Source organism: Anguilla rostrata, chromosome 8 (genome assembly GCF_018555375.3).
Source record: "Anguilla rostrata isolate EN2019 chromosome 8, ASM1855537v3, whole genome shotgun sequence".
NCBI classification, from domain to species: Eukaryota; Metazoa; Chordata; class Actinopteri; order Anguilliformes; family Anguillidae; genus Anguilla; species Anguilla rostrata.
This window is the reverse complement of record NC_057940.1, coordinates 46,449,519-46,474,723: the sequence shown is the minus strand read 5'-3', so window position 1 is coordinate 46,474,723 and position 25,205 is coordinate 46,449,519. Positions and strand designations below refer to the sequence as shown.

Sequence of the window (25,205 nt, the reverse complement as noted above, 5' to 3'; positions counted from 1 at the left end):
TCCCATTCTCACCTGGGGTTGAAAAATAGTAGTCACAACACTAACTTTTAGCAATTTATTTTATATTTCTCATTGGATTTGCTAAAATATTTTGTCATCTTTTGATACCCAAGACCCTGATGAACACATTTGAGTGATCCAAAACCTTATTCACAATTGTTTAGTGTGTTTTATTACAACATTCCTGTGCATGTTCAAAACTACTGTTTACATTTTGTGTGTTTTTAGAGCAATTTACAATCCACATATGATTATGACCTACTTACTGCTGCCATATAATTGTAGCTGAGTTTGTGCTGAAAACAGAGATATGAAACACTTTGGAATCACTGCATATAAAGTTGATGAAATTTACACAAATGTCAGAGCATGGCACAATCACCAGTGTGCCTCATTTTACCCTCAGACCCCAGAGGGTTAATACCTTATGGCCGTTATTTTTATTATTTTATTTTATTATTTTCTTATTATATCTATCTCATTAGTAGTTACTCTAATAGGAGACCATTAACATTCCTACCAAATTTAATTTTGTGTGTAATTAAGATGGCTATTTCACCATGAGGAGCTGTTTGACTTTATATATTTGTGTTAGGTCCTGCAGGAGCCTGAATGGCTAATACTTGATATCTCACTGTTTCTTTACCTTAGCACACTCAAAGCACAGTCAAACCCAATCTAGACTGCACTTTTTCTGCTTGCTGTTAGTGGCTAGGGACCAGTGGTGGACAAAGTACACAACCCCATTACTTGAGTCAAAGTATAGATACCCCTGGTCAAATATTACTCCACTACAAGTGAAAGTTGTTCAGTCAAATTTTTACTTGAGTTAAAGTACTGGAGTACTTGCTTTTAAAAATACTTAAGTATTCAAAAGTACATTTTATTTTTAATGTCAACGCACTGTTGTATTGTTTCTACGATGCATTTACAGAAGCTCATTTACAGATGCATTTTTACTGTTATTAGATAGCAACACATGATAGACAGGGTTTAAACTTGGATTTGGGAGGTGGGTGGACCCTGAGATCCGGTGAGTGAAAAAAGGTACAAACCAATGAATGCCTCAGCTCAAAATAGTTGTAGTTTAATGTATTGTGCACATAATTGTAATTAAGGAAAACAATGTTTTAAAAAGAATGTATACTATTGATGCAAGCTGTTACATAATATATTTCAAGTTTATTGAGTGTCATTAATGCTGAGAATTTTTTTTACCCACAAAAATAATTGGTCCTCCTCTTGTCCTCACTTTGTCCTCCTTGATCCATCTTTCTTAAACTGGTGAGGTGCAAAACTTTCCTTTAAACTAATCATTGATCTCAAACTGTTTTAATTAATTCTCAGTGATTACCAAGCATGCAAACATCTGATTAATCAAATGGAAAGGAACACAGCTTCTTCGCATTTTGTTAGGGAGATTAAATGATAAATGCGAGTTTCCGTGTGTTAGGCTACATGTCATTTGATTAATCCGATCGTTGGCACACTTGATTATAAAGGAAAATTACTAATGAAAACAGGTTGAGATCACTTATGTTCCCCGAGAATCCTGCGTTAAAAATAAGAACAACAAGGTTACCATCTCCTTTCTTTATCTGGATCCTTATTGTTTTTGTTGAAGTTTAAAAACTTTGGTACAGCTGTAGTAAGTACTTTTGCTTATTCCACTCCTTTTGGTTACATTATTTGCTTCCACTCCTCATAACCCACATAACAATATGCATGATCTATGTGCGAGCTGTTCGTCTCCGCCCCCCCATCTCTCTCCCCCAGCTTCCAGTGCCAGGGGATCAAAGTCCAAATTATATGTTGTAAGTAATGGACACACTAAAATTATAAGCTATAATGTTAAAGGTCTTCATAGTCCTGTTAAGAGAAAGAAAATTTTACACCAGCTGAAACAAGCCAAATGTCACATAGCATTTCTACAGGAAACCCATTTATCTGATGAGGAACATGAAAAGTTAAAAAAGTCATGGGCAGATAAAGTATTACTCTTCACACCAATCAGGGAGAAAGAAAGGAGTATCCATACTTACACAGACAATTAATTTCACACATTGGTACATAAAGATACTGCGAGGAGATATATTTTGGTTAATGGATTAATTGATGGCATAGAAGTGTCCCTCATAAATGTATACGCACCTAATGAAGATGAGCCTGGTTTCATCAAGAAACTGTTCAATATGGTATTACAGTATAGTTCTGGATTGCTGCTGATAGGAGGAGAACTGTATAATGTCGCAGCTAATGGATCGACAACCTGCCTCTAAAGCTCCCCTATCTAGAATGAGCAGAATGCTCAAACATCAGTCCATAGAAGCAGGCCTTGTGGATATATGGAGAAGCAAGTTTCCAGCAAGCAGGGAATTCACTTTCTATTCAAGCAGACACATATCCTATTCAAGGATAGACTATTTCTTCACCCCTAAGGTAGAGTTACATAGGATAGAGAACATTGAGATAATGCCTATTACTATCTCTGACCATGCACCTTTTGCACTAAAGTGGGATATAGGCCATAAGGCCATAGACCAGCATCCAAACAATAGAGACTTAATGCATCCCTCGTTAATGATAAAGAATTTACCTCCTTCATCACAGCAGAGCTTAAGAAATATTTAGATACCAATACCTCATCTGAAACATCACCCCTTATACTGTGGGAATGTGCTAAAGCATACATTAGGGGCCACATTATTTCAATTAACATGTGCTAGGAAAAGAAAGAAGGAAGCTGAACAGTGAGAATTGGAAGATAAAATAAAAGAGTTAGAACATAAACATAAATAATCCGCGGCGACTAATCTCATAAATAATCTAAACGCAGCTCTTAGAGAACTTAATAGCCTACTATCAGATAAGATTGAGGGAAGCTTAAGATTCACTAACCAAAGATACTATGCATATGGCAACAGGGCAAGTAGATTATTAGCGCTTAGATTGAGAAAACAGCAATCATTCAATATAATACAGAGAATAAAATCACAAGACACCTTTGTCATGGTTTTGGCTGATGCCACCATTTCTTTTCCTTCCTGCGCCTTTTCTTCAGTTATTACGGCCATTGGTTTTTCATGCGCATTTTCTTCAGTTATTACGGCAATTGGTTTTTCATGTGCATTTTCTTCAGTTATTACGGCCATTGAGTTGATTGAATTATACACGTGCAAATTTCTTTTTACAATTTGCACCTGTTGGCGTTCTATTTAAACCCCGAGCAAGCTGATAAGCTTTGCTTCAGTGGCACTTATGTTGCACGAGAGCCGGTATTCTGTCAAGCGAGGTAAAGGTAAAGGTAAAGGTAAAGGTAAAGGTAAAGGTAAAGGTAAAGGTAAAGGTAAAGGTAAAGGTAAAGGTAAAGGTAAAGGTAAAGGTAAGCTTTTTTAGATTGTTGGCAACAAGTTAGTGCCACAATCTAAGCTCAGTATTCTTTCTTTTAGGTGTTACTTTTTCAGCCTCGGTTCGAGGTCTGTTTTCTTTGAGTTGCCCCGTTTTCTGCTCCGGCAGTTTTGTTTTATTTTCAGAGTTCATACTCCTTAAGCTTTAGTTTTTTTTTTTACCCAGTACGTGGGCTGTGTAGAGCTTTTCTTTGGGATACTCTCCCTAAGGAGTATTGTTTTCCTTTCCCTTATTTTTCCGCTGTCCTTGTCTCTTGAGACTTTGTGGCTATTTTACCTCTGGTGAATAGCTTAAAGAACCCCCTGTTCAGTCGCGGTTGGTCTCCCAAAACACCCACTCCCTCACAACCTTTTCCACAAAACCAGATAAAATAGCAGAATCCTTTTCAGAGTTTTACAAATCTTTATATAAGAATATGGACACTTGTTCCGATGATGCAAAACTAGCAGAGTTTCTAAATCACATAAAATAACTGAATGGACAGAAACGACGGCTAAGGAGTTAGATCAGCCAATTGAGGAATGGGAGATCAAGCAGGTGATCTCAACACTCAAAAACAATAAAAGCCCAGGGCCAGGTGGATATATTAATGCATTTTACAAAACATTTAAAGACCTGCTGTCTCCCCTGTTATTAAAAGCATACCATCATGCATTAGAATCGAAAACTATGACACCGTCTTGGAGAGAGGCAACTATATTGGTAATACACAAAGAGGGTAAAGACCCTACTGAATGCCAGTCCTATAGACCAATATCATTGCTGAACGAAGATCTGCGTATATTAACAGCAATCTTGGCCAGACGAGTTAATCAGATAATTACCCAAATTGTTCACCCTGACCAGACTGGATTTATCACTGGAAGATACTATGGAGATAATTTACGACATCTACTAAACATAATATCCCATCAAAAAGATGAGAAATCAGAATCAATGATTATATCCCTAGATGCTCAAAAGGCATTTGATCGGGTATCATGGCAATATTTATTTCAAACATTAATACGGTTCAGATTTGGTCCTAACTTTATAAATTGGATACAAACACTACTCATCCCCGCAGGCGACTGTCAAAGTCAATGGTTATAGATCAGAGAGATTCACATTGGAACGTGGATGCAGACATGGCTGCTCTCTATCACCTCTGCTGTTGGCTATTAATATCGAATCGCTGGCACAGCTCATTAGAGATGATAAGGACATAAGAGGAACTGTAACATATAAAGAAGAGCATAAATTATTATTATAAATTATATATTATGCAGATGATGTACTATTATATTTGACAGAACCTCCATCAACCGTACCACATTTAAAGGAGCTTATTTCTCAGTATGGGTATTACTCAGGATACAAGGTAAATGTGGATAAAACAGAGGCAACGGATGCCAATAGCAGGATCCCACAAAGTGTAAAACGTTAGAGTGGATTCAAATAGCCTAAAGAAGGTATTAAATACCTTAGCATATATATATACACCCCCATCTCTACAGAACTTGTATGATGCTAATTATAGTAAACTAATTAGGCACATTAGTAGTGATTTAGAACGATGGTCTGTGCTCCCTCTCTCTCTCTACTGGGTCGCATTAAAAGTATTTGTATGAATGTTTTATAATGGTGGGGGGTGTCGGGGAACCAGAAGCGACTAATACAGGGGAATGAAAAGCTAATGCTACGGAAGCGTTAACCACCAAGTCCCAAAGGACAAAGGAAAGGGAACACCAGAAACTAAAACACAATAAGATCCTTGGGAGAGCAACTCCCGCACACACAGGATCATATACCAAAAGAAAACACGGAGTAAAAAACGACTCCGAAGGACAACCCTGTCCAGCCGTAAAACTGGCTTTAGAAACAAAAAACTACCCGTTACAAACCAGGGCGAAAAGAAAAGGGAGCAGTGATACAGAGGCGAAGCTCTGGTACCAAACCCAAGACTGGTCTCAAAAATAAAGAAAGAACTGAGTAGAAAACAACTCAGAGAAAAGAAAAAACCTGAGACGCAGCTCAGAAAAAAACAAACAAAATACAATACTAGGGACGTCCCAATACCCAACAGCTCACATGGGCTCAAAATAAAAGTATAAACACCCTTAGGCGTCAGAATGCGCTCACTGCGCTAAGAGACTGAACACCTAAATGAGAACACAGAATCACACAGAAACACAATTCTGTACCGAGTGAACCGAGCACCTATACCTTACCGGCTTAGCGTAAAAGAGGTTTAACACAGAAGCACTGATTGCTGTCCAGTCAGCGCTTACAAAGGTACCTCCCCAGGTGAAAATAATAGGGAATCAAACACCTGAAACAAATTAAGCATTTCCCAGACGCCGGGTGCCTTCTAGTGGCAGCACAAGGCCACTGCACCCCAGACCCATGACATGTTTTGCCCAGACTACTTTATTTCAGATGCTACCTATAGAAATTCCGAAATCAACGTTTGATAATCTGGATAAAATAATTTCGAAATTTATATGGCAAAATAAGCGAATTAGACTTAAAACTTTACAACTATCTAAGCCAGGCGGAGGCCTTACACTTCCAAATTTAAAATATTATTACTGGGCTGCACAAATGAAGCTTTTGATTGTGTGGATTCAGAATGGCACATACACACGATGGCTTAATATCGAAAAAAATATGTGCCCAGAGCCCCTGCAAATCCTACCTTTCCTAAATGCCCCTATAAAAGAATTGGCAGACTGGACTAAGAACACTCTTAAAATATGGAATAAAATAAAATCAGCTTTTGGGCTACCAAAGCGAATCTCATCTCTAATAAGCATTAGATTTACACCTAACAACTTAGATATCGGCTTTAGAAAATGATCAGATCATAGACTGGTTTATTTCACCAGTTATTCAATGGTGATAATCTTAAGACATTTGAAAAGTTGAAAAATGACTTTGATCTCCCCGGGACATATTTCTTTAGATATTTACAGCTAAGAACTTTCTTGACAACGCACAAAGAGTGGGGAAAACTCATAAAACCTACCCCCATAGAAAAGTTTCTAACAGAAATACAAATGGGAAATGGAGATAAAAATAATTAGTAAATTATATCATATTTTTATCTATGAATCTGCATAATACCCTACAGATAAAGCGGAAGTGGGAGGCGGAGGTGAACAAGGTCATATTGCAGGACACTTGGGAGGAGTTATGCACTGAGGCACACCTAGTTACAAATTCAAGCACATGGAGGGAATTAAAATGGAAAACAATCACTAGATTATTCAGAACACCAGAAATAACAGCCAAGATGGGCCCAACACATTCCAGCTTATGTTGGAGGAACTGTGGAATACACATTGCCAATCACACCCATATATTCTGGCTATACCCTAAGCTAAGTGTATTCTGGAGAGAGGTATTTGATGCCCTCAAAGAGGTTTTCCAATGGGAGTAATACCTGAGGGCCTGGATAGGAGGGCCAAGAAATACCTCTTAAATATATTACTTACAGCAGCCATGAAGTGTATGACCATTAGATGGTTGAAACCAGACCCTCCCACATATAATACATGGATCCAAAAAGTATGGGACCTTTATCAGATGGAGGTAATTATATACTCGTTAAGGCTCCAAAAATCTATCTTTACTAAACGATGGAGCCCTGTCATGGCTTTATTAATAAAATGAGGTTTATTACCCAAGGATGCTTGGCCCTTCTCTTCAACTCTTACTTTTACACTCTCCCTATATACATATTACATGCACACGTTGCGTGCCATCTTCCCCAGAGTAAATACTGCACCGGTTTTTTTACCTATGCTATCATACCTTGGAGTGGACAATTAATATTCTCATTTTTCTCTTTTTATATATATGTGCGTATGTGTGTGTGCATGTATATATATATATTGGAGTGGATACTTATGTTTTTTCTTTTTTCTTTTCATGTACGCTATTTTGCTTAATACTTGAATATAATGTGTACAAATGCTATATACAGCTGGAAAAGGAAAAAGAAAGTAATTGTATGAAAATGTATATATTATACTGTTGTTGATGAAAGCTAAATAAAAATTAAGTAAAAAAAAAAAAAAAAATCATTTGAATATTAGGAGTCTTGCGTCTAAAATTGACTTACGTCGTGTATGGGTTGTCCTACATAAGCCTAACATCATTACACGCTCTGAAACATGGCTCAAAAGTAACATCTCAGATAATGAAATAAATCTCACAAATTATGTTCTCTATAGATCTGATAGGTTCTCCAGGGGTGGAAGTGTGGCTATATACGTTTCCTCTGATCTCGTATCTGAGTTAATCATACCCACAGTTGAGCCTCTGCATGTTGAATGCATTTTTGAATGCACCTTCACCCAACATATCTACTGAATATCATGATGAGCAATGGATTGGAATATGTGTCTGACGTCGTAAAATATTGATGACTCATGGCCAAATTTGTGCTAAGTCTGACTTAGTTGCGTCACCATGGATGTGTCGTGGCTGCTTCCCGCAAAGGCCTTTACTATGTCGTAACACTTAGATGGCATGTCGTAACACTTAGATGGCCCGGCGTGTATGCACAGCTGCAGTGTTTCTGCGCCGCAACTAAAAAAGGCGTCACAATAGTGTTGTCACAATACCAAAATTTTGACTTTGATACTGATACCAGGTTTAGTATCACGATACTCAATACTGAAATGATACTCGATACTGAAACGATACGGATTCAATACTCGGTACCTAACAATACTGAAATTACCTTAATAGATCAGAAACGTAATGTCCACAAGGGTTGACCTCATTTTCGAATTCACGGTTTATTAAAAACCAGGTTTATTAACAACCTTTTGAAGCCTGTTCAACATATTAATAAGCATAGGCCTGTAGTGTTACAACACTAAACAACAGAAAAATATATTAAATATATTTTAAAAATTAAACAATTGTAAACTAAATAATCTTTAAACAGGTATTTCACTTTTGAATAGATCTAAAAACAGCATATTTTAATAACAATACAGCATCTTCCTATAATAAAATATTTACAAATTACAACACCTATTGCTACTGAAGTCAACTGAGTCGAAGCTTACGCTGTATCAACGAAGTGAATGCACAAGCGCACGTCACCTCACTTGGCAACTTTAGTTGCTACTGCCATCTAGCGAAGATTCTGACAAATTACACTTTTCATCCTCTAAATCAGTAATGCGGGAGATAAATTTCCCTGGCTTTTACATTTGACGCAAAACTACCGAACGTCGGAATATTCTAATACCAAACCGTTTCTTTTTTTTTTTTTTTTTTTAAGTACCGAAAAAGTGCTGAAGTTTTGGTATAACACTACGTCAGACACGTATTCCAATCCATTGCTCAGCTTAGCAGAGAATGCACATTTCAGAGCGCCTCAGAGACAGATAGAATAATAACACATAAATACACATTTCAAATAATAAATATGACATTGAGAAAAAACGAAACAAAAGACGAAATATAAACTCGCAACCTGCGTGCTGCTCGCAGAGTAGCCTACCGTATTATTCATTTAGACACTGGCATGTAAGAAAATTTTCGGTTACGCTGACCGATAAAACGCTATTCCAAAAGCAAAATCAGACGTGTTATACATCGTTAGAAAGCTTATACTCTCACCTACTGAATAAATGAATTGTCAATCAAGCCAAATTTTACTAAAAAGGGCGACAATGCCGTAAGCAACAGGAGTGGTATTATGCACAGCTATTCTTGAAGGTAGCCAAACCAGGCGTCACAAATGCGCGTATATTTCACAAACGGATTGTCCAAGACAATATATGACCACTCAGTCGCAAAAGGGACATCTCTACGCGTAAACCAATGGTAAGATTGTATATTTATTCAATGTTTAGTCCCAGATATTGACTGTAGAATGACATGGCATAATTTTAAAAAAAACTTTGTCTCGTTTATTTCGTTATTAAGTGAGCAGCGGTTTCACTGCTGTATTGGCATATTGTAGGGCTAATGTCGGGTTTATCTTGTTGCTATGGAATATTGCATTTGGCAGACGCTCTTATCCAGAGCGACGTACAACAAAGTGTACAATCACAATCAGAAACAAGTGTGTCGAAAACTCTAGAGAGAAGTACCGTTCCAAGTTCAGGGAACAACCGCATAGTTCAACATGGACCCTGTAGGTTAAACTGATTAACACTAACACAAACAAGAACAGCAACAACGCAGTCTATGCAAAAATACAAGCAATAGTTAAGACAAGTGCATTAACTAAGTCACCTACGAAACAGCTACCTAGTTACAACCCTAAGCTTATATTGAGAATACAATTTCTCTCAGCATAATGACTCACCCGATATTGTCTTCAAATGGATCCATGCCAAAGAAAAGTAATGATTCATCCACTCAAAGCTTTTACTAACAAACTTTTAGTAGCAAAAAACGAAATATCAACTTGCCATCATGCTACCTGCTTCCTACGCTCAGAGTACTGTATTATTTATTTAGACATAGAGTACAGCATAAATTGCGTCTTTTGTTTACATTCAATATTAGTAATTGCAGCGAGAAACTGCAGCTGTAGACACAAGATAGTCTGTTATGTTATGGTAGCAACGGAACGAAGCGGACTATATATGTATTGCCATCATTGTTTCATTATACCAGCGTGTGTTCACGTGTTTGCACAAACTCAGAACCTACCAATAAAATGGTTTAGCTATATCTCAGCATAATGACAGATTTAAAGACTAAACGAACTCACCCGATACTGTCTTCAAATGGATCCATGTCATTGAAAAGTAATTATTCATCCTCTCAAAAAGCTTTTACTAACAAACTTGAAGTAGCCTAGCATGCACTCAATTGCTGTCTTCAATTGCTTCCCCGACGTTCAGACCCTCTCCTCACTGATAAAAACTAGACCCTGTGGTGTCGGATTACTTGCGTCGCCATGGATGTCGCTTGCCGTAAAGAAGTTTACTAGATGTCGTAACACTTTAAATTTGGAGCTACCGCTCTTCCGCACCCCAACTAATACAAAAGTCCAAAGGGCGAGCAAACAATATGGCGGACATAGGTGGTCCCAATAGCAGTTGTAGAGCACATTCAGATGCATCGGTCGATGAAGTTTTGTGTTGATCTGACTTATGGTGTGGGAGTTATGGCCTTTTAAAGTATGACCCTTTGTTATAGCGCCACCATCTGGCTGACATAGGTGATTGGTAGTGCCTGAGTAGTGGGGGGCCATAAGAACCCACCTACCAAATTTGGTTGGTCTACAACTTATGGTTGCTGAGCCTCAGACATTTTAGCAGAGAGAACTTCCACGCCCCAACTAAAAAGTCAAAATGGCGGGCAAACAATATGTCGGACATAGGTGGTGCCAATGGCAAAGTTGTAGAGCACGTTCAGATGCATAGGTCGATGAAGTTTTGTGTTGATCTAACTTATGGTGTGGGAGTTATGGCCTTTTACGCCTAACCCTTTGTTATAGCGCCACCATCTGGCCGACATAGGTGATTTTTAGTGCCTGAGTAGTGGGGGGCCATAGGAACCCACCTGCCAAATTTGGTTGCTCTAGGACTCATGGTTGCTGAGCCTCAGACACTTTTAGCGGAGAAAAATAGGATTATTCTTATTATTCTTCTTAACAGATACAATAGGGTTCCACCAGCTTCGCTGCTTGGACCCCTAACTATTGGTGGCATAGGCCACCCTCTTCACCTGCAGAGTCCTTTAATTGCCTGATCTCCACCATCAATTTAATTTCCTGTAGAAATGAAATCATCTTACTAGGTGATTTCAACAAAAACTGGTTAGATAAGTCATCTAACAAAGAAAAAATATACTTAGTAGTCTAAATGTTACCCAACTAATTAATGAGCCTACTCAAATTACCCCTAGAACCCAATCTCTGCTTCACTGGATACTCGTTTCACTCAATCTTAAGGGCAGGTGTTATGTCTGATTGCTTCAGTGATCACTGAATTGTCTAATGTGTATGGAAAATTAAACTACCTAAATCACCACCAAGACTAATCAAAATCAGACAATACAAGTACTTGAATTTAGATCTATTTATTAATGATTTGATTGCTATTAAGTGGGACAGATACCAATTAATACCTAATGTACAAGATGTCTGGGATTTTCTCTACACTGAGTTCATTGATGTTGTGGACAAACATGCTCCTTGGAAAACTGCTAAGGTCAAGGGTAAACATCTCCCTTGGATCAGCCCCGAACGTATTAGTCTCTTTAGTCAGAGGGACAAAGCATGGTCAACATTCCGTCAGACAAGGAATAATGCTGACTGGGAAGTATACAGGCAGCTGAGAAATATGAGCAAGCTAGACAAAAACCCGTAATGCAAAATCTAACTACTATAAAAAATGTCTCACTTGTGATTTTAAGAACCCTAAGCAATTCTGGAGCAAAATCTAAACTATTATTAATACATCAGATAAACATTCTATCAATCAAATAAAAGCTGCCAATACAATACTACATGACTCTTTATCTATTGCCCAAGCATTCAATCAGCATTTCTCCTCTGTCTGTTCTACCTTATTAACTGACTCTTACCTGACTACTGGCGTTTTTTAGTAATATTTCACCTTTCTGCAGTTATTTTTCTTTTAGGAAAATTTTACCAACTGAAGTTCAGAATGCCATTAATGAATTAAATGTGAAAAGTGCTGCTGGACTTGATGGACTAGAAAACAGGTTTATTAAACTAGTGTCGCATATTCTTATGTATCCACTTGCTGATTTATTCAACCTTTCTTTGTTGAAATGTGATTTACTAGCTATATGGAAATGTGCATGCTAGGGTTGGGTCGGTTTCCGGTTTTGCCGGTCCGGCCCGGTCCACGAGCTTAAGCCTGTTTGATTTTATGCAAACCGACTGAACCGGCATTTGTCATTATGAGAAGTTCTGGCAAATTAAAAAGTAGCCTACATCAGAAACCTGTGCTAACGGCGCTAAATCCAACTTGTATTTCATTAGTAATAAGCAATATGACAACGTGATTAACATAATATTATGTTTGTTTATAAACAGAGCCAGTAGTGTCTGAGTGCAAAAAAAAAAAAAACAACAAAAAAAAGACTGACAGGCCAGTACGCAATTTAGTGCAGAGGCCGGCAACAAGGAGATCAAATTTCAGTAGACCAATCAAATGTGGGTGGGAGGAAGACGATGCGCCCGGTGCATGGTGTGTTGTTAACTAGAAAGTTCATGTGTTTTTTGGGGTGACGAGACGAGACATGGCAGAGTTTTGTGTCAAAGAAAAGGAAACTGCGCCAATATGGCAACATTTTGGATTCGAAGCCGACGAAAGAGGTGCCGCTACACTCTCATTCATGGGCTCTCATTATGTTCTGTCATGCCTTTTTTGATCCTGGCTGCTAAAATGATCTGGGTGACGCAATGACATTCTAAAACAGTTGTTATACACATAGACAGATATACATAGACGCCGCATTGGCCACTTCGGCCCCTTGCTGCGATACGTCAACATGGCCACCATATTGGTCCAGGCAAGACTGGCCTGAAAATAAATAGAAATAAACGGGGGGGCTGCGGTTTTTCTGGATAAAAAGCACTATAGCATTTACATTTCTCAACCGATTTCAATGAGTCGTTTTTATATTCAAGCGTTTATGATCTACATGGAGTAGCCTACAAAAAAGTTTTATCTCCAGTTACTTAGAATCTAGATAGTTAGGCTATAATCACTGCTAGGCGCTCAAGAGAGGAGTGTGTATCAACGTTAGGTTTACATGAACTGAATTACTTACGTGGTGGAAAATAATTCATTGTCATAAGGAAGTGCCACAGTTCATTTTAACCTGGCAAGCTGGCTAGAAAGTAATAAATGCATTGCTAGCTAACTTGAGTAGGATTGTAAGCATCAAATAACCTTGATTGTAAGGCTAGCTTTGTTTGTTACCTACCTACCGATGTTTTCTTGCAAGTCGTGTTTTGATTTTGAATGAATTGAACTGAACATAACCACAATAATTTTACAATTTAACATAGCTAGAAAACAAATGGTTAGCCTGCAACTATTTGGGTCAATTTGGACATTTATTATGTTATGTGTTAAAATAATAAATCAAAACACAAATTTAATGTTGAATGAAAACATTGGTAGCTAGTTACGTTTGTAAATGATAAATGATGCTTGCAATCCTACTCATGTTAGCTAGCAAGCAAGAAATCAAGCTTGTTCTAATGAAAAACGTTTCAGCTAAAATTAATAATACATTCATTACTTTCTAGCCAGCTTGCCAGAATCAAAACACGACTTCGGTAACAACATCGGTAGGTAGCTAACAAGCAAAACTAGCCTTACAATCAAGGTTATTCTATGCTTACAATCCTACTCAAGTTAGCTTTTTTTTATTCAAATTTATTGCATTTATTAATTTCTAGCCAGCTTGCCAGGTTAAAATTAACTGTGGCAATTCTTTATGACAATGAATTATTTTCCACCACGTAAGTAATTCAGTTCATGTAAACCTAACGATGATACACATTCCTCTCATGAGCGTCTAGCAGCGATTATAGCGTAACTATCGAGATTCTAAGTAGCTGGAGATAAAACTTTTTTTGTACTCCACGTAGATCATAAACCCTTGAATATAAAAACGACTCATTGAAATCGGTTGAGAAATGTAAACGTTACAATGCTTTTTATCCAGAAAAACCGCAGCTCCCCCGTTCACTTGTATTTGTTTACAAGCCAGTCTTGCCTGGACCAATATGGCGTCGACGTTGACATACGATCCAAAGGCCAATGCGGCGTCTATGTATATATGTCTATGGTTATACCCATTGTGCCATACTTAAAGTTTCGTTGCAGCCATAGACTGTACAGTCCGTTGCTATGCCAACTCAGCCAGCCTTGCTACATTCTTTGGCGATAAAAATTCTAAGACAACTCAGCAATTTCTCTGGTTTAATGGGTTATTTTCCAGCCTGAAATGCGATTGTATTAGTAAATGGCTACACATGTGATCTAACTAGCTAGTATTTAGCTATCTCCCTGGATATGAATTAAATGTTTTAACAGAAAATAATAATAAATGCAATTTTATCCACAGAAATGGCTATACAAAAAGGCAAAATAAATGTTGTGGTCGCGGCCGCCGTCAGACGGCAGAAGGAAATGGCACAACACTGCCTACAGATCGTAGATGAGATCGCTGTGAGGTTGATTTCCAGCATAGAGGATTTCAGCGGTGGCTAGCTAGCTATAAGTGCATACCGCCATATGAGTGCTGTGTGCGACGACGATCGCAACCACGACTTTTATTTTGCCTCTTTGTACAGTCATTTCCGTGGATATCGCATTTATGACAGGAGCCACTGAACCCAGGCATGAAGTGATTCTCCAGAAAATCGCGTCTTAATTGAAAACACTTTTTTTCACAAATTCTGTTTTGTTGCAGAAATGACTTAAGCATGTATAGGCTACTTTATAATACCTTAATATCAAACTCGTATTTGATCGATAAACATGAGAAAGTAAAATCATTAAACTCTCTTTCTCTCTATCTCTCTCTGTCTGCTTGTTGCGAGGGGGCAGAACAGTGGGCGGGACATCCATATTAATGACCATTCCGCATGACATTCCTGCATAAGTAGTCAGGAAATACCTTGTGTTGTTTACAATCTAGTCTAGTGATTATGAGTGTCGCGGGAGGTTCTATCAGGTGTGACAACACTGGTAATGTGACTAATGCTCTCCGCCAAATTACCGAGCTGAATTATTAGATAGTGCCAGTGACAAGAACGAGTGGATTGACATGGTAAAAATAAATGAAGTAGGCCTAAAGGGATACCTCGGCCTTTTAACAGTTCTAAAATCAATGCGCTACAAAATCCAGCATTCTAACGCAGTTAAAACGGCAACATTATTCTTTAAATTTTGAATTGTTGTTACGTCCCCTCCCCTTTTCAGTGTCCAATTTCGCAACTGATGGAAACGTTGAATCACGGTTCTAGTTACTGGTTTCATTTAGGGTTGCCAACCATCGCAAAAAATACTGAATTGTCTCTTATTTGGACGGTAGAATAGGCGTTCCGTATTTAACCCATAGCTACGGGATGCATTTTCTTCTGTATCTTTGTTAACGACTGCGTTTATAGTAGCCTAACTGCTGTTTTTAATATAATTCAATAGTTAGTTAGCTAACCGGGATAAAAAGCATGCCGTGAGACCACCCCCGTTGTACATTATTTTCCAATAACTGGACAGCCCGTTGTGGTTTTCCTTACATAGGCTATTCCATGCATTCAACATCAAATAGGTAGAATATACCACTACAGTGCATTGTGTGTAATTTGGTATCTATTTAAGCTCTAGTAGCTACATTTCCCAGTAGTTTGTGGTCATTTAATTACTTTCAGAATGATGTAAAGTACTATTCTTTTCACTGGTGGGACCGCAGCTATTGACAGCTTGTCAAAGGCATCATTGTTATTCAAGAGAGGGGTGTGAGTAGGCTAAGGCTGCATAAATTAATTCAAAGTCTGAGTGGGTGTGAACAAGAGGCAGTGAGGATTCCAACTTCTGCTTTCAACCAAAGGTGTGGGAATCCCTTGTCAATCTTTGGCAGTGAAAATCTCTGGTTTTCTGGCAGCCCATTCAGCATAAATTTCTAACTTCAAAACAGCACAACGTCCTCAGTAATTGTCCAATCTCCATGTATGATACATCTATTTGAAGCTCTGTTTCTCAGCTTGCATATGCTATAAAAAAATCATCTATCCTGCACTTAAGACTGGTTTTCTGGCTCCTGTCACATTTATTATTATTATTTTCTGTTACAAACATTTAATTCATATCCAGGGAGATAGCCAACTACTTGCAAATTAGATGACATGTATAGCCATGTACTAATACGATTGCATTTCAGGCTGGAAAATAACCCATTAAACCAGAGAAACTGCTGAGAGTTGTCTTTGAGAATGTAGCAAGGCTGGCAGCCTCAGCATAACAACGGATGCTGCAACTAAACTTTAAGTAAGGCACAATGGTTTTAAAATGTCATTACCTCACCCGGATCATTTTTTCAGCTGACAGTTCCACTCGGTAGCGGCTGAGTCACCTAGTGGTACACATCGGTATTACCGGTCCGGAACGGCATTTGCCTTAATATCAAACCGGTTTGAAAAGGTTTACATCGGCCCAACCCTAGTTGGGCCGATGTAAACAATTATAGACATAGGATATAGGTATAGGTCTATAATTGTAAACAATTATAGACCTATATCCATTATCTGTTCTATTGCTAAAGTCTTTGAAAAATTAATTTATAATCAACTTTCACATGACCTCAGTATCAACAATATCTTATCATCATTTCAATCTGGCTTCAGGCCTAACCACTCCACAACTACTGCCCTACTTAAATTCACCAATTATGTGTTATCTGCTGCAGACAATGGTGAACCCACAGGTGCAATATTTATTGATTTAACTAAAGCTTTTTATTCTGTTGATCATTATCTGCTTTTAGATAAACTCCATGCTATTGGCCTTTCTGAAAATGCAGTTCTATGGTTCAATTCATACCTTCATAACAGAAAACAATGTGCTGTCTTACATGGGAATAAATCTGATCTGTTGATCCAACAAAGAGGTGTGCCCTAGGGTTCAACATTGGGACCACTTCTCTTCTCTATTTATGTAAACAATATACCATCAATTTTCAATAAAATCTATTTTCATGTGATATTTTAAAATTATTAGGATTATCTCTAAATTTAAACTTTGTGCGTTTTTGCAATATTGAGTGGGACACCTCTGTTTTCTAAATAATCTTTGACAAATCATGTAAAAATTGTCAAAAAACATGTTATTACACTGCAATAGAGGATTACATTTTATTCCACATTTTATTCCTGTATATTATCATATTTTTATGAAAAGTACTGGTTACGCCATTTTACACAAACCAGTTACACCACCTGACCATGTTGCTTCTACAGTCAAAGGCCATTGTTTGTTGAAGAAATTGTTTATATTACATCTATAATCAGCATCATAAACTGTATTATATATATATTTGACAAAATTGGCCTCTAACAGAAAGGCTTGTAATAGGAGTCAAATGGTGTAACCGGTTACACCATTTGACATTTCAATTTAAAATCAAATTTGACAGGATTATCATGGACACCTATGTAAGCACCTGACCTTGGTGTGAATATTTCAAACATAATTTTTAAAGTAAATACTCATTTTTATAATTATGATGAATGATCAATATTTTCCTGGGGTCATACCATTATAACATACCCGATGTCGAATTATCTGAAAGAGAGTTACTAACCTTGGCATGCAGCAGTTAGGGTAATCGGGTCATTCTCTGTGATATAATTTCCTGTCACATGGTCTTCTTGCACAATATTAACAAAATGGCTCCTTGAATGGTGGTTACACCACCTTGACAATTCAGGAAGTTGACTTGACTGACATGATTCCCCAAATTAATTATAATATTCAGAACAATGGTCTTCCATTACTTTTATTTACTAGTAAATAGTTCTAATGTAAGATTATGCCAAACTATTTGATAGGGTGTTTTATTGAGAATTTTTATTGAGAAGTTTTAAGCAAGTTTGATTATTTGGTACAAAGTTTTTACGGTTACACCACATTGACATTTTTGCCATCATCCCCCAAATATTCTCTCAAAATGGATTAAAACCAGAAATTTTTGATTAGGTCCTCAAAAAAAGAAATTATTTTCAAATTTTAACCCTTTTAAATTTAACTAAACCATATGGACACAAAAAATTAGCGTCACGTCATTGACCCATATCTAAACCTGATCTACTACAAATTCAAGCTTCTCTTCAGTCTGATTTCAACATCTTACCAGACTGGCTTTCACATAATAAACAAAGTCCTATATTATGATCTTTGGTACCAGAGAGAAACTCAAATCCAAACCCGGTTCTTGTGTAATAACTTGTAATGACAGCACCCCTCTGCATAAAGTTGATAATATTAAATATCTTGGAGTATGGCTTGATTCCAAACTCTCATTCAAATCACACATTGATCATGTCTTGCGTAAAGTCAACTTCGGAATCAATGTTTTACATCAATCTCCAAATTGCTTTATACGCAGTGTTCGTAAGAAACTTGCCTCTCAACTTATACTTCTGATTCTTGACTATTGTGATATTGTCTTTCAAAACGCATTAAAATAAGATCTTGTGCCGCTTAACACAGCATATAAGAGACTCTGCAGATTTGTCCATGGATGTCCTTTTCTCACTCATCACTGTACAATGTATGATGCACTTAAATGGCCATCTCTAAATGTAAGACACATTCACTGGTTTCAACTTATATTTAAATGTATTCATTTCAGTTATCCTCCTTATTTACAACAATATCTTGTACCCTTTACTTCAAATGATCAAGTTAGGCACTCTGCTCAGCTCTAGTTCTCTGTCCCTCGTGCTAAGAAAACAATTGGAAAAAGAGCTTTTATGTTTAAAGCCCCAGCAGATTGGAATAATTTACCTGTTGATATTAGATCCATTTCATCATTTGGTATGTTTAAGCATGCCCTGCCTTCTTACTTCATTTATAACCACTGCTCTTGTTATAAATGAAGCTGTCACTGTTTATACCTACTGTTTATACCTTATGTTTATACCTGGTGGTATTTGGTGATCCACTCACACTTTACTGTTGATCTATTATTGGCCACTTTGGCCACCTTGTGGTTGTAATGTTTTCAATGTTTTCATTAATTAATGTATGTGGTTTGTCTTAGTTTTTTTGTTTTGTTTTTTTCGTCTGTTGTCTGTCTGTACGTTGTTGTATTGATAATTGTATTTCTATTTTTTATTTATTTTGTCACTCCTCTGTTGTTATGTAGTGATTGTGATATATGTTGGGACCCCCTCGAAAACGAGATGGTACATCTCAATGGGTTTATCCTAATAAATAAATTTGAACACAAAATTGCAAAATCTGTATATTGCCTTTCCAAAAGTGCCAATACACTGAACAGAACACTACTCAGAGAGTATGCATTAGGCTCTTTGAGAGAAGGTTTGATCTTAAGCCTGTGGTGAGTATATATTGTTTGAAGTACATTAGAGATATACTGAGCTGTAGCAGTTGTCAAAGATCTGCGCTGATACTCCTTGATGAGGGTGATGTTAGCGTTAGGGCTGATCAATTTAATTTCCTGTCTTTTAAGGCTTTCGGCTAATGCAAACATTTCACTTAAAATGTTGTTTTTGTGATTAATTTCTTTAGTTTTTGCACCAGGAGGTTAAATAAATACTTGGTATTATTATTCATGTAACCTTGAACCTACCCCACTTTTCATTCACAGTCTTTCAGTTAAGAAGTTTCAGTCAGTATTACTTAAATTTTCTCGCATCTTGTTGAAATTGGCTCGTCTTAAATTTAAAATTCTTGCCATGAAGGAGGCCTTGTTAATTTGCCATAATACATCAAATCTAACTGCAGAATGATCGCTAGTCCCAAGTGGCGCAGTTACCTCTATGCTACCAAATCTGTTCAGATTATTACATAGCACCAGATCCAGAATTGATTTCCCTCTTGTGGGCTGATTGACATACTGTGCCAAAAAAGGGTCATTTATAATATCTAAAAATTCTCACCTTTTCCTTGTCCTGTCATCATTTCCCAATTAATAGCAGGGCAATTGAAGTCACTCATAATAATAGTCTCACAATCCTGACAAGCTTGTTTTATTTTCCCAAAGAGTTCACACAAGCTGTAGTGTAGTAATAATGATGTGGATGAGAGAACCATATGAACAACACGTTTTCAAAATCTGCATTCTGTAGTGTGTCACTAGCACATGCAGCCCTCAAAATCAGAGGTGGAAAAACCAGGTTCAGAAAGTGTAAGTCCTCCCCAGGAATTTGTTCCAATCACCTGAATTTGCTAATTAGCACAATTCTTCAGCCAGGAGGTAGAACTAATTAGTGAAATCAGCTGAGTTCATAGGTTGATAAAGCACATGGCAGGAATTTTACTTTCTGACTCATGGCCTTTTCCCTTCTGCTCAAACTCATTCTCCAAAAAGCAACATTTACATCAAAGCAAACAAGAGCAAAAAATCACCTTGGTAGACAAAATGAAATCCTTTGGCTGTCTCCGGTCCCACGGTCGTGAACTTGATGGTGATCTGGTTCCCTGTACTTAAGGGTAGAGACTCTCCTAAAAAAACAACAGTTATAAATACATTAACTTAAAACATGTGCTGACTATGCTTCTCAGTTGTATACTTTTAATGCTTTTGTCCTAAATTTATACTTGAGCCAATTCACCAAAAGGATAGAGCCTTACTACATGAATATATTTTTATATATTTATATAATATTCATAGTGAGCTCCATAATGGTTGGGACAAAGACACATTTTCTTTTCTTGATTAAGCTCTGTAAACCACAGGTTTTGATTTTTAACCAAACAATTCACATGTGGTTAATGTGCAGATTCTCAGCTTTTATTAAACAGCATTTTTAGACATTTTCATTTCACCATGTAGACATTTCAGCACCTGTGAAAGAGCATTCCAGCACTTTTATGCCTCCCAGGGTACCATAATGTTTGGGACAAATGGCTTTTTGATAAGTCAGGTGCGTTCAGTTGCTTCCTTAGTGCAGGTATAAAAGGGCTTTTGGTGTTTAGTCTTAATTATAGGCTTTTGTTTGCCTTTGGAGTTTGTTATATGTGTTTGTCAACATGAGGTAGTGCCAAATAAAGTAAAGGAAGCCATTATGAAGCTGAGAAATAAGAAAACAACCGGAGCCATAGGCTTACATAATTAAGAATAAAGTTAGCACTGATGAGGTCAGTAATTGCAAAGGGCCAGGTAGTACAAGGAAGACCTCTACAGTGGATGACTGAATAATTCTCACCATAATGAAGAAAAACCCCAAAGCACCTGTCTGACAAATTAGAAAAACTCTTCAGGAAGCAGGTGTGGATGTGTTAGTGACTACAGTCTGCAGAGGACTTCATGAACATAACTACAGAGGCTACACTGCAAGATTCAAACCACAAAAAGAGGATGACCAGGTAACTGTGTGCTAAGAAGTACCTAAAAGAGCCTGCAGAGTTCTTGAAAAAGGTCTTGTGGACAGATGAGACCAAGATTAATTTCAGAGTGACTGCAAGAGCAAAGTGTGGCAGCCAAAGGGAACTGCCCGATGTCCAAAACCCCCCTCATCTGTGAAACAAGGTGGTGGGGGTGTTACGGTTTGGGAATTTATGGCTACCACAGGTACTAGCTCACATGTCTTCATTGATGAAGTAACCAGCAGAATGAATTCTGAAGTGAGATGTATCTTATCTGCTGAAGTTCAACCAAATGCCTCATTAAGCTCATTAGACAGTGCTTCGTCCTACAGCAAGACAATGATCCCAAACATACTGCTACAGAACAAAGAAGTTTTTAAAAGCCAAAAACAGGAAAATTCTTGACTGGCCAAGTCAAGTGAATCCAACTGAACATGCATTTATAATGCTGAAGAGAATGGTGCTTGCTGAAGATAGCTGCAGTATAGGCCTGGCAGAGCACCACCAGAGCAGACAGATACTCAGCACCTAGTGATGTCTATGGGTCAAGCAGTCATTGCATTCAAAGGATATTATTAAACATAACTACTTTCATTTACATAACATGTATGTCCCAAACATTATGCTGCCCTGAAATGGGGGTGGGCTATGTATAAAAACTGCTTTAATTTCTACATGATTGAAGTAAAGTGTATAAAAATACCCTTAAATAAAAGCTGAGAATGTGGAATTTTTTATCACAAATCTAAACTTGTGGAGCCAATCAAGAAAAAAATATGTCTTTGTCCCAAACATTATGGAGCTCACTGATAATTCACAACATATGAAGTACAATTACTACAGTGAGTGTGACGGGTTGATACATTAGGAATATGGTCAATAATGAAGGGCACAGAATAAAACCAGATATTCATATAATAACTTCTCAAGTGCAATCTTGATGTCACCTACTCAAACATTAAAATATGAAATGGGATGCAGCAATACCTTTGAGGTCCCTTCCTATTTTTCTCAATTTCTATTTCTCTTCCTATTTTTTTCTCTCAATCACTTTTACCTATTCCCTCTTTTCTGAAGAATTACAGTAGCAACAATCAAAGGGTCAACCTCTGTTTCAAGCCATATAAAGCACTGGAGCCTACCCCATGGGGCTTTCACCAAGCAATTTAATTTAATTGAATGGAATTTGCCTATGTACTGCATGTTCAAACCCCAGCCACATTTTCTATGATGCTTATTTGATATGTGACACCATATCTGAAGAGTGGAGGGTCCAAGGTTTTCAAAACACCTCCATATCATTGTGGCAACATGTCCAGGAGAGGCAGCAGAGCATTATATAAGTTATGCTATCAGAAAGCAGTTGGGATTTAACTGAAGGAAATTTGCTGCATGCTATACCCCAGCCATGATATACTGTGTGTGATGTTTTCTCCTTTACAAACATGTGTTAATACTATCCTATTCTCCTTGCCATACTACTGCAATATCCAGCCACATTTTCATATGTATTTGTTTTAAGTTGCATAGTTGATGTTACAAGATAGCACAGAATGCTAAAGTTATGCATTTTGAATTACTCTAATTCTTCCCTTACCATTCAGTTCAACTTATGTACTGATGTAATGTTGTATTGGATATTGCAATAATAATTAAAAGTAATGGGAGTATTTTATCTTTAATTCTCCATTTAAAATTTTGCATCGTCATTGTTAAAAATGTAGGGGAAAAATACAAAAAAGGCACATTTGTTCGTAATTAATATTAGTGTGGTTCTAACTGAAAATGAATAGTTTCACAATGTCTATGTTTAAAATCGAAGTTGTTTTAATATTGTACAAATAGATAACAAATAATTTATATTTTAAGACAACTGCAGTTCTATTTTTCCTTGATTAATTCCATTTTGTTGAAGGTAATAGTGGTTTTATCGTTGGGACTTTTATTAACCCGCGCAAAAGTCCTTACTGTCGCTAGCTTCACACTGCTGTAAAAGACACTGCACCTGGCAAAATTTTATCAATGACTTTCATTATTTCTCGGAAAATACTCTTATTCGTGAGAAATTCTGAGCATGGCTAAGGCATATGTTTGTTGATAGACCTAGCTGATATACTGTTTTCTGGGCTAAGTTAGAACTGGGAAGCGACAGGATTTATTCTGTCTCTCTCTCTATCTACTGAACACAGATAAGATTTCATCGTTCAAATGTAAGTGTTACTGCTAAAAATATATATTTGGTTATATACGTTATTTTTGAAATTGTGTGCGTAATAGCACACATGCGGTTTACGGCATTGTCGCCCTTTTTAGTACAGTCTGGCTTGATTGACAATCCATTTATTCAGTAGGTGAGAGTATAAGCTTTCTAACGATGTATAACATGTCTAATTTTGCTTTTGGAATAACGTTTTATTGGTCAGCGTAATCGAAAGTTTTGTTCTCATCGCATTCACTTACGCATCCACTGTGTGGTAGCAGTGAAAGACACTGCACCTAAAGAACCGTCAACGATTTCTTGTAATTTCTTGGAAAATACTATTATGATTGAGGACTTCTGGGCATAGCTAAGCCATATGTTTGCTGATAGACCTAGCTGACATCATTTTCTGGTGTAAGAAAGAGGCAGATAGAAATATATCATTGATTTACTGTCTCTGTCTCTATCTATTGAAAACAGATAAGATTTCATAATTGCTATGTAAATATTACTGCTCAAAATATTTCGTATATACGTTATTTTTTAAATTGAGTGTAGACAGAGTGTAGCACAGTGGGTAAGGAACTGGGCTTGTAATCGAAAGGTCGATTCCTGGGTAAGGACACTGCCGTTGTACCCTTGAGCAAGGTATTTCACTGGAATTGCTTCAGTATATATCCAGCTGTATAAATGGATACAATGTAAAATGCTATGTAAACGTTGTGTAAGTCGCTCTGGGTAAGAGCGTCTGCTAAATGCCTGTAATGTAATGTAATGAGTGTCTTTAAATAGGTTAGTGGTATTTTATAATGAGGATATTTCACACTGTAATGTAAGCGTTAGTTAGTGTAACAGTTTTTGTGATGCATCATGTCTTTTTATGATTTTCCATGCACAGCAGCTAATGTTAGCTAACATTAGCAATAAAATGCTACCACAATGCAGAACAATTAACAATCATAATCCCTATCTTACTTGTAAGCTATGACCTATAGTTTTACAGACTAAATAACTAAAAACAATTTATAAATCTATCAAGGAACCTCATCACTTGACACTTGGCTACTCGATGCTGTCGTAGACGATGACATCATTTTTGGAACTTACAGGCCACTGTAGCTTCTCCTAAGTTGTTGGAAAGGGAGGGGTGAGGGGAGGTGGGGGGTATTCAGTTGGTTGCAATCTACAACCTCACCCCTAGATGCCACTAAATCCTACACACTGTACCTTTAATTCAGTCTATCATGGAAAAAAAGAGCATGATTTTTACCAAATTTAACAGAACATTGTTAGACCTATAGCATGCTCATTGCATCAATAAATTAAAACATTGTTACATGTACATTTTTATTTATTTAAGTTTGTTTTGGTACAATATATTATAGGGGAGAGTAGTCATAAATGTAACGCTTGATAAATCTAACACGGTCAATGACTTCATGTACAATGTGGCTACCATAGCCATTTCAGGGTTGTACATGTGCAATTCAGTCCTCTACCACCTCTCAAGGGAATGGAGCAGAGTGATGGCC

At 37.2% G+C, this 25,205-nt stretch overlaps 1 protein-coding gene across 6 annotated transcripts in view; it reads right to left on the bottom strand.

Moving 5' to 3' along the window:
* Positions 1 to 25,205, bottom strand: part of csmd3b (CUB and Sushi multiple domains 3b) — a 919,486-nt gene that overhangs the window by 354,870 nt on the left and 539,411 nt on the right. For all 6 annotated transcript variants that reach the window (XM_064348440.1, XM_064348441.1, XM_064348442.1 and 3 more), the window contains one exon: positions 20,514 to 20,609. In XM_064348440.1, the coding sequence (XP_064204510.1) occupies positions 20,514 to 20,609 (96 nt within the window). The remainder of the gene's footprint in view (positions 1 to 20,513; positions 20,610 to 25,205) is intronic.